The 11,660-nt window shown below is 33.7% G+C and overlaps 1 protein-coding gene across 2 annotated transcripts in view; it reads right to left on the bottom strand.

Annotated features, from left to right (window-relative positions):
• Positions 1 to 2,218: 2,218 nt before the first annotated feature.
• Positions 2,219 to 11,660, bottom strand: part of Fem1c (fem-1 homolog C) — a 28,232-nt gene continuing 18,790 nt past the window's right edge. For both annotated transcript variants that reach the window (XM_078048797.1, XM_040272151.2), the window contains exon 3: positions 2,219 to 6,891. In XM_078048797.1, coding sequence (XP_077904923.1) covers positions 5,582 to 6,891 — 1,310 coding nt within the window. In that variant the 3' untranslated portion in view covers positions 2,219 to 5,581. The remainder of the gene's footprint in view (positions 6,892 to 11,660) is intronic.

The raw sequence follows: 11,660 nt of genomic DNA, 5'->3' as shown, positions 1-11,660 counted from the left end.
GTCTGGTGACAAAGGAACTTCTGCCTTCCCTGTGTCAAACAGTTCAAATGGGTAGGAACCATCTGTGAAACAATGGTGAGAATACTAGAAGACTAGAGGTCAAAGTTCTCCCTGCAGTGCCCTAGTGACTACAACTACAAACACACCCACTGCCAAGTTCTCCATACCCTGCTACCATCCCAATATGTCCACTGGTAACATCTACTTGGACATACTAAAGGACAAGTGGTCTGCCCCATATGACATTAGGACCATCCCACTAACCAAAACGGACAGCACTTTGCATACACATGCTGCTACACTCTGGATACACACAGGGCCTTTAAATACTGTAAGAAAACTAAAATGTTTCCTGACCCACCTTGTCCAGCTTTTCTTCCGGTGTTTTCATTTTTTTTCTTAGGTGGTTCTTTCTCTGGTTTCTGTGCCTTAGGCTAGGATGTCTTATTTTCTTTTTAAAATTTTACTTTGAGACAGGGTCTGGTTGAGTTGTTCAGGCTGGCCCTTAATTTGTAATCCTCCTGCCTTAAATCTTCTGAGTAGCTGGGATTGCAGACCTGAGCCCACTATGACAAACTTGTTACTTTTATTTTGCTTCTGTTTGTCTCGAATGCTGAGCCCTTGTGAAAAATAAATTGACTACATTTGGCTTAAAAAAAAAAAATCAATCAGGATGTCAAGTTTTAGGACAGACATGTATAATCACCAGTATTCGTCTGTAAGACAATTATGAAGATGAAAGGATTTAAAAATAAATGCCAATTCTAGAAACAATTGTTTCTAGAATTGAAACAAGAAGAAGCCTGCATTAAGAAATTCATTTGGTCTTTAGAGGGAAAAAAAGTAAATAATAAATTAGCTCTAATATGTCTAAAATAAGTCAAGAACTTCACCAAAAATGATCACAGGGATGTTTTATAATTTTTCTATAATAGTCTGAATCATCTTTCCATTTTTAATTTTGGCAGTGATAATGCCAAATACTTTAAACCACTCTACTCCTGAACTTACACTGAAGAATATACTGATTAACACTCTAACTGCACTAATGAAACTACCACTCATTCTTCTTTAATGGAATGTATATCTTAATTATGCTTCTTTTTGCTTCCCCCATGCCTCCCAGTACTAGGGACTGAACCTAGGGCCTTGAGCATGCTAGGCAAGCCTTCTATCACTGAGCTGCAGCCCCAGCAATTACAGTTCTTTTACAAGCTTAAGTTTTCAATTTTTTAAAGACAGGGACATTTACTTTTTAACTTTTGGAATCAAACATAAATGAAGCATATTAGGAAAATCAGCTAGGCTGGCAAAATTATATAAAGCTGTAATTTCATGAGAAAATCCTATTTAAGAGTCTTTGCAATAAACATATAAGGTAACATGGTACCCAGGAACCAACTATTTCACTTAACTCTCAAAACTACAAAGTTCTTGACAAAGACCATTGTATCTAATAGTATAGACCTGAAAATATGAAGTACAATATCTCAGAGAAATTAAAAAGTATCTAGAGAGCACAGTAAGACTTTTTCTTATTCAGATCCTTAAAAAAATATAACATTTGTATTTGCCTTAAATATTTAAATATTTGTACTGCTGGTAGAGACAACCATAGACTAATGTTTAAAAAGGCCCTGTCAAAAGGATCCATGAATGAGATACATTAATTATTCAAAAGAGAAAAACCTGTTACACTGGATTTCAATTCATGATTAAAATTTAGAAATAATGGCCAACACATGTTCTGGATCAATTAAAACTTTTTATATCAGGTAACTTAAGACATAAGGAAAAGACAAAGACTACTTGGAATTTATGATTTAAGTGATAGATATAAACATATAATATTTACCTTATAGTATCTATATTACTATATATACTTCTGATACTTTGTACCAAAACTATTTTTTAAAAAAGAAGAGGTAAAAGCAATTTTCCTCCTACACATTTCACAACAAAAGACTTCCTGTTATCTTTATGGTCTTTCCTGGAAAACATTAGAACAAACTGAAGAAAAGCCATCTTTTTTACATAGAAGTATTAATAATACATGCTTTTTCTTAAATTCTAACTGGTCATAAATTACTAATTAAGTATTTTTTTTAAAGGAGTCCAGGATTAAAAAAAAAAAAAAAAAAAGAGTCCATGAGCCCATAACCATATGTTTTAAAATAACAACCATTAAGTATTAAAAGTTAATAAGAATACACTTAAATTTGGTGCAAATTTAATTTTATTAGACCTTACAATGAATGTTGTGGCATATTGTTTTCCATTGTGTGACAATTTATTGGCTGGCACCTGAATACAGTACTTCTTCTGAAAAATACACAATGGGAACTGACAAAAGAGAGAGAAACTAGTTGTTTAGTAATACAATGAGGGTGGGGAAAAAAGAAAAAAAAAGAAAAATAGAAAAAGATGACCAATTTAGTTTCCTTAGTATCTAATTTTATAGTTCCAAGCAATAGTGCTGCTGTTACAATGTACAGAATATGGTATTATCTCATACAGCTCCCACAATTCTGAGAAAATTAATTACAAGCATTACTATACCTGTAAATTCAGTCTAGGGTTTTTCTGGGCAATATGACATTAAAGAGCTACTTTTCCAAATATCACATAAGTAATTTCCCCAAGTCACAGTAAATGGAGGTTTCTAAAATATTACAAATTAAGGTAGCCACTTTATAAGTGAGCAATCACCTAACTTCAAAATCGTAAGGGCACCAAATTATCTTTGTTGATTTAGACTTAAACTTGTCAGATTTAGGGACAAGAAAAATGACTATTTAAAAATCTATAATCTATTTGTCTTCAGAAAGTAGACTGGTATCTGAGTAAAATGACCTTTTATAGAAATTATCAAAACAGTGGAACATCCAAAATTCAAAAGCCCCAACAGGGTATCTTTTTGTAGAAATTTAATCAAATTCAAACATTAACTCAAGCCAACACCACCATACTACAGTTTTATTTTGGCTCAAATGAGTACAATTAGTTCACTAAACATTTATTCATCTGCTCTTAAAATTTAAGAATTTTATTTTATTCAGTCTTACAATTTTAAGAATACTTTCTGATGAAGGCCTTAACAATATCTGAGGTCACACTTATGAACCAACTTCCTCTAAAATAAAATCATGGACAATTGTGATCTATTAAACTGATTTTTCAAGAGCTCCCAATGGCATTTGTAGAGAGGGAGAATTGTACCCTAATTGAAATAAGACATTACAGTTATCAAGACTGAAGACTAGTTCTAAGTTACCTATTTTTAGTGGTGGAAAAAATGATATTTTAAGAAATCCTTATTTTATACTGGAGTTGCACGATTCAATTTCACCTGTAAAACAACATTAGATGTGCCTAGCTCAAAGAATGTGTAAAACCCACTCCCTCACCCCTGCCAAAAAAGGAGGGGAAAATATTAAATCACTTTAAAAAATCCAATTGTCATCTTTTACCTCCAAACTGAGATCAATTAATATAGAGTCACTATACTGGTGAAGTTTTCCTTTTTAAAAAAAAAGTAGCTCATGAATATATCATATTACAAAGTTAGAGGCAGATGATTTAAAAATATTAATGTCTGATATTTCTAGAACATTTAAATCATAAATTATTCTTAATATATGTGGCAGTTGAAATATTTCATCAAATTTGCCCAGAGTAGTAAGAGATAGTAAAACCTCTTCATCAAAAAGTTGGAGAGTGGCCATTGATCAAATTGAGCTAATGATCAAATGAGCTAATCATTTTCCAATGGTGAAATTAAATTTACAACCTAGTAAAAGAGGAAGGATATCTTTTTAAAAATCAAACCTCAATTATTTAGCCAAAAAGTCTAATGTTCTTTTATTTATTAACTACTCTTCATTACAAGTTTCTACTGACTTAAGATGAAGATTAATCTAATGTAACTGTGTGCATGATGACTCTTTAAAATAGCATTGCATCAACCTTCAGAATAAAATGTCAACCCCAAAATCCAAGTGGGTGATCCAGCTCATTTAAACTCACAGGTAAACTGAATTTTTCTCAAATCAATAAGGAGCTTTTTATTCAGAAAAATTTCATTAAGACATTTTCAGGGCAAATATGCCACCATAAATTTTATTCTGAATAACAATAAAGTGCTGAATGAAAATTACCTGAATCTTTTTTAGTAGTTTTCACTTATCTTTTCTTAAAAGAGCCCTTTCTGTGGCATTAGCAAATCTGTGAAAGAAAAGAGGGAAGGAGGAAGAGAGGAAGAGAGGGAGAGAGGGAGAGAAGGAGAGAGGGAGAGAAGGAGGGAAGAGGGGAGGGCTAACTTTAAGTAAGGGAACAGGAAGCACTGCAACCTTTTGTGTTTAACTGGGGTGACAAATAACTGAGACCAAAGTAATTCATGCAAGTTATCTTGAAAGGTATACATAAGCTTAAAGAAAGAAAGAACACTGTTACTGACCTTTGATACTACGGCAGTAAATTGCATAAAATACCTTAATTATCCTAGATGCCTAGATCTGGCTTGGCAAGCATCATGCCACCGACATGCTTTAGCTCTTTTTTTGTAACAAAACGTGATTTGCAGTTCGATGACTGAATATCTCAATGTGACTTATTAAGCTGTGTGATAAACTTTGAGGTTAAATTTAAGCAAATTTTCTACACCTAATCACACCATCAGCACAAGCAGGACAACGCTGGAGCAGCATGAAAGGTGGGTCACTTTGGAGTCTTCCTTTTACTGCATGATATATTAAGATGACAGACCTAAATTTCAACTGGGTTAATGAGTTAGAATAGATTTGTTTCCCAAATTTAGCACACAAAAATTTCTGTGGATTAGAGAAAGAAACCTCAGATGTGAAGAAAAAAAAAAACAAAAACGCTTGAGCTCAGATAGCAAACCTGCAGCTCTAAAAACTGTCATGCTACAAGAGTACTTTCATAAAATGAACTTTGTAACAAACTTAAGAAAACTGTGTTTTGAGTTGAAGTTGACCAACTGCTGCATAGAAAATACACTAACATACAACAGTCAAGTTTAAGCCGGTGCATAGAGAAGATAAAGCACTTATGGTAACTGCAAATGGTAACAAGTCCATAAGGTTTGTACTTTGTACTACCTAGCATGGGTCCAGAAGGGGGAAAAAATTTGTATTAGAAATGGTTAAGAAAAAATAAAATAAATAAAGTGGAAACAGGAGAGAAGAAAGAAGCAGGAAAGAGACCTTCAATTGTATAAAATTCACAAACCAGTAAAGTATAAAGACACCACTGAAAAACAGTTAACTCTGTCCCAAACAAGCAACAGCAAACAAAACCAGAATGGATAAGCCTTTGGTGGACAACTTTAGAAATTTGAATATGACATTACAATTTCTCAGTAATTCACAAATAATATATGGTATACTTATATTAAATACTGGGAAACCAATCCTGTAAATTTGATGCTTACAATGCGTTAGCCGATGAGAGCACAATGATATTAAGCTAAATGAATGCTGGTGTTATCACAACAGTGCTCATTTATGAAACAACTGTTAACCAATTCGTGCTTTAACAGTGCTTAAATACAGTCAAATTATCATCTATGAAGAGAAACAAAGGTCTCTAGCTTTTCTGGAATATGCCCTTTATAATATATTCTATGATTCACGATGACACGAGCAGCTAGACATTGCAATGTGGTATGATTTATGGGCTGGATCAAATTTTTAGCTATTTCCTTCTCATCCAGCAAGTCACTGGCAGTTTGTTTGTGCAAGTTTGTGGCATCAAAATGTGCACCTGATTTAATAAGGAGATTCATGATGTCTGGATGGTTGTTCAAAGCAGCGATATGTAGGGGGCTGTTGTCATCGGAGTCTCTGACATTCACATCAGCACCACATTCTATCAGTATCGCAGTAACTTGCAGAGATGGAAATTTACAAACAGGGTATCGCCCTACACATGTAGTATTCTTGTCCACAGCCAGATGAAGAGGGCTGAAGTTATTCTTTCCTCTTGGATGCAGCTTAAGAAACCTGTAGATAGTCTGTTTTTTGAAATGGTCCTGTTCTAGAGTACAAGGAACTTTCTCTAACAAGCAAATTAAGTGCAAAATGATGGAAAGAGCCTTATTTAATTGTAATGGGTCAGCTGGACATTGAGTTTGTTTGATAGCTCGCTCTATTTCAAGGACACTTTTGCACAGTATGCCCATAAGATCATCAAATGTGACAGTAGTACCCAGCAGGCCTTTAGCCCTATCCTGTAGCATAAAGGAGAATAGTTCTGCAAAAGATAATAAGCTGCTAGCAGTCATGGGGCTTAAGGGGTCCAAATTGTTCTGTTGCATATCCAAAGCGTACTTCCATAGGTTGATGCATCGTTTGAAATTTCCAGAGTCTGCATAGACAGCACCTCTATATCTAATATAGTAAGAGGTATCAGGATGAGAAGGACCAAGAATACGTTCTCTAATTAATAGTGCCTGCATTCTCATCTCATCAGGATCAGCAATAAGACCTTCTAGCTCCTCTGCACTATTTACCTCCTTGGCATAATCATAAGCCATTATTAGTGTCTGCGGTACTGGTTTACTAATTATATTAGTCCTATCACTGTACCTCATGTTCATTGCCTTTTTCCAGTATTTCAAAGCCCCCAGGAGATCTCTTTTTTTGTCTACAAATGTAGCTCCGAGAAGCTCTAGTGCATTGATACGTTCTGTCTTGCTGGTCTGTGCATGGTGTGTCAGAAAATCCACGATATTTGTGTGACCAGTCACACTTGCTGAGAGAAGGGGAGTCATTCCATAACCATCTTTTTCCATCTTTGCACAATACATAAGAAGCATCTTCATGATGTCCAAACTTCCAGATTCTGCACAATCATGCAATGCAGTATTACCTTAAAGAGAAGAAAATAAAAAGTAATATAATTTGAGAGAAAAGAATATAAAGTAATACAAATATGTACTTTAGAATCTAAAGAAAAGCAGACAACTCCAAGCCACCCTTAACTAGGTGATAATTTAATTACAAAGAAAAAAACAATTTTGCTCAGTACCTAAAATTAATATGATACACAGCAGGAGCTGAATAAAATATTTGTTAAACTTCCTGAATAAATAACATGACCAAATTAGGTAAAGAAAGATATTTAAAGTCACCAAATAAAAGAATTAATATAACGCCTCTTGGTATTTTTCATTAATGTTTTAAGTGAATATTCTATGACTAAAAACAGATGAAATAAAATTAACTAGCTATTCAGTTTTGCTGACAGTCACTTAACTTTCTGGATCAGCTTCCCCATTTCTTAAAGAGAAACCTAGTATTTTAATATCTAAGATTTTTGTGTTTGATTCTAATGGACGTCAGAAATTGTCAAGTAAGCTTCAGCTATTTTAGCCAAAACTTATGGTTACAAAGTACTTTCCCTAAAAACCTCCCATAAGAAAAACAAATCCACTGAAATCTGAAAAATACGTGGGTAGTTCAATATGAACTTTAAAAGGAGACATCTGAAGTGTCCTTTCGTAATGAAATATTTCCCATTGTAATTTAATTTTTTAAACATTCTTTTAAGCTGTACTAAATGTTCTAACACTGTCCTGTTCTTCCCACACATGAATTAAAACTGACAACAGGCACTGGAACATTAGAAAAAGCCTGTATGAAGTATATTAGGACATAAATATCAGGTATTTTAGCTATGTAATTTTTTTTTAGTTGTAGATGGACACAATATCTTTATTTTATTCATTTTTATGTGGTTCTGAGGATCAAACCCAGTGCCTCACACATCTAGGCAAGTTCTCTACCACTGAACTACAACCACAGGCCCCTAGCTATATAAGTTTAAAGATAAGTATTTTACTAATTATCAAGAGAAATTATCATGCAGATCTTTGATATTTACATACAATGTTTACAGAACATTTCAACAGTGAGTCATCTGGGGCATGTCTACAGAAAAAGAGTTAATTACAGCATGCTGAGACTGCCATCCTCAGAAAGACCTACTTGCAAGGTTGACCCTTGGCTGGCATTTGGGAATTTTTAACAGTTCTCTGCATTGATATAATCCCCACCCCCAAAGGATAAGGTAGCTCGCTGTGCCCCCTGCACCCACAATGCATGTCAAACACCCGGGTTCTTTCTATAGTCTAAAATTTTAGGTGTTAGGCAAAGGGTACCTACCTACATAAGCAGTCTCCCAGTAAAAGCCATAGAACTAAATGTCATGAAATTTCCCTGGGCAGTCTATTTTCACTGCTAGGGAGGAATGTGCTCTGTGTGCCTCTTCATAGAAGGGAGAAAGCATAAAAAAAAGCTGCACACATATTTTTCTAGACCTCAGTTGCATCTTTTCCCCTGATGATCAAGTTCTGTATCCTTATTACATCATTGTAATAAATCTTAGCCATGAGTACAACTGTATGGTAAATCAACCTAAACATAGGGGTGGCTTTTGGGACCAGCTGAAAAAATGTTTTAATAATGTGTAAGGTGACCAAGCACTGAGAGTGCCTAGAACTTCTGACTACTGATGTTCATTTGTTTAAAATAATTTCTATTAAACACATTTATTAGACCAAATATATTTTAAAAACTGTTTTGTTTTATGTAAACTATTTTGAATTGAGAATTACAACTATTCCCATTTCCCCCCTAAGACATAGGCAATAAGAAATAAAAAGAAATCTCTAGACTGCATTCTTCTCTATTCAGAATAATATAATATCAAAATAATAATGCAGCAAAAGGCAGTTTTTAAATTAACTAAATTTCTACATTTCTTGAAATAATACAGCCTATATTTTTGGAATAATAATACAGTCTAATATTTTGAAAACTATTTCATATAGAAGGCAGGGGTGAGGAGGTACTTTGGCACCTAGTAATGTCAGGGATAACATAACCATACACCCATTAAGAACTAGGAAAGATGAAGGAGCTTTTGCAGTGCAACTGGTTAACAAGTGTTATTTATAAGAACTAGGAAGGATGAAAATGTATTTTTAAAAATTTGCTTGAGCTGAGTATGGTGGCACATGCCAGTAATCCACCAGTTTGGGAGGCTGAGGCAGGAGGATGTCAAATTCAAGGCCAGCCTCAACTGTCTCAAAATAAAAAATTAAAGGGGATGGTATTGTGGCTCAGTGGTTAAGCATCCCTGGGTTCAATCTCTAGTACAATTTTTTTTTTCATAGCATTTATGAGACAACAAGGGGGCAAAATCCAGAAGTGAGAAAACTAGAGGGACTTAGGATAGCTTTCCACAATGGCCTCTACCAATTCTGGCAGAGACATCTGAAAACTGAGCAGAACTTTCAATAGCCTTGCAAGGTCTAGAGGCAAAAACTCCAGCCTATAGTCTACCAAAAAAGGAAGTCTAAAAATTCCTCATACTTTGGGTTACCTCAAAAGTATCAAAGTACCAAAGGCTGGTACCTTAGGTAGTTAAGGTAAATTACAAATAGGCAAGCCATCATAGGAACTCAACAGAATTTAATAACAATCCAGGAAGAGTAGTATATGTAATCAAAAGCTATAAGCAAATGTAAATACTATTTAAAGGAAGATATTATAGTGCTAGGACTCAATTGTTTTCTTTTCTTTTCTTTTCTTTTTTTTTTTTTTTTTGGTGGTGCTCAGGATTGAAGCCAGGGCCTTGTGCATGCAAGGCAAGCACTCTACCAACTGAGCTATATCCCCAGCCCCCTAGAGCTCAATTTTTTATGTTGATGATATGTAACCGATGGTATACCCAATCAAAAAATAATGGACATAAAAAAACAACCAGAACACAAAAACTAAAGAGAAATAAAGACCTGAGAGCTAAGTCTATCATAACATTCAATTAATGTAGTTATAAACACAAATTTAAAAGCAATTATGCTTATCATATTAAGAGATTTTTTTAAAAAATTGAGAATTCAACAGAAAACTGGAAATTACAGAAAATAACCAAATGAACATTCTAAAAGTGAAAAACTCAGTGGGTGGCTTTTAAAGTAGGTAACACACAGCTGAATAGAGAATTAGTACACTAAAATATAGGCCCAGTGAAATATACAGAAATAAAGCAAGGATGGAAAAGCAGGAGACTCTAAGAGACAGGGAACAATGCCAGAAGAATTAACATACATAAAACTAGAATTTGAGAGAAAGGAAATGAGCCAAAAACAATGTTTAAGGAGATAAAGTTAAGAGACATTTCTGAAGCTGATGAAAGGTTATACTATAAATTTAATAAGTTTTACAAACACCAAAAAGGATAAATAAAAAGAAAACTACATTGAAGCAAAGCACAGCAGAAGTGCTGAAAACTAAGACGAAAGAAAATCCTAAAACTAGACAAAGGGTGGAAATTGCCTGCAAAAGAACAATTTGACAGCAAAGTTCTCACCAGGTACAACAGAAGCCAGGAGACATGGAACCCGTACTTAAAGCCACTAAAGAAAAGTAAACTGCTAACTTAGAATTCTATACCCACATCATGAATAAATGTGAAATAAAACACTATTTTAGATTAGAAAGAAAAACCCGAAACTAAAATATTTATTACTAGCAGACCTAAATATCATGGGAGTACTCTTTAGACAGAAGGAAGATGAGCCACTTGGAAGCTAGAGATGTGGAAATAAGTATCCACAAAATGAGTAAATTTGTGGATAAATCTTAAAATACTGACTTTAAAAGTATCAGTATCTTGTAGAGCTTGCAATACATATAAGTAAATTCTTTGACAGCAATAACATAAAAGTAAGCAAGATAACTGCAGTTAAAATGTTGTAAGATCTCTGCACTGTTGAAAAGGAGTAAAATTTGAAATCTCTGTTGGTCTTCAATAAGTCAAAGTAGTAATCACTAAGCAATCACTAATAGTTCTAGAGTATGGATATAACTACTACATTGTCTTTAATACAGAAGAAAAAAATGAAATACAAATAATCTGAAAGACAGAGAAGGTGATGATGACAATGATGACAAAGAATGCAAAACAGGTTGGCACAAATGAAAATAAAAAAGGTAGCCAGATTTAAATTCAGCTATATTAGTAATTATATTAAATGCAAGTTAACTAAATGGTTCCATTAAGACAAATGTCCAAAAACACAAACTCCAAAAACTCAAGACATGTAAGATGCATCTTAAATAAAGGGATAAAGAAATGCTACAAGTGAAAAGGTGGCAAAAATATATCCTATATATAAACTAACCACAAAAATATAACTTATATTTAAAAATACTCTATGTAAAAACTAACCATAGAAAGCTCTTTAGTACTAAATTATCAAAGTAGACATTAAAGCAAAATACATGATTAGACATACAGGAAATATTTTATAATGATAAAATTCAAAATACAAAGATTCAATAACCCTAAATTTGTTTTCACCTAATAACATGGGTTTGAAATCCATAGAGCAAGAGTCAACAAAACTATAAGGAAAATCAGACAAATCCACAAACAGTATAACTGAATATACCTTTCACTACAGAAGACCAAAATCAGTAAAGATAAAGAAATTTAATGATAATTAACATACTTGATTTAAGGACTGAACAGCTATAGAATCCCATTGTTTTTCAAGACTATTTGAAGTATGCACAAACACTGACCATATTTTAGGCCATAAGAGGAGTTTCAACAAATGTAAGACTGCA

The sequence above is a fragment of the Ictidomys tridecemlineatus genome, chromosome 1 (assembly GCF_052094955.1).
Source record: "Ictidomys tridecemlineatus isolate mIctTri1 chromosome 1, mIctTri1.hap1, whole genome shotgun sequence".
Lineage (NCBI taxonomy): Eukaryota > Metazoa > Chordata > Mammalia > Rodentia > Sciuridae > Ictidomys > Ictidomys tridecemlineatus.
This window is presented reverse-complemented; position numbering and strand designations above follow the sequence as displayed.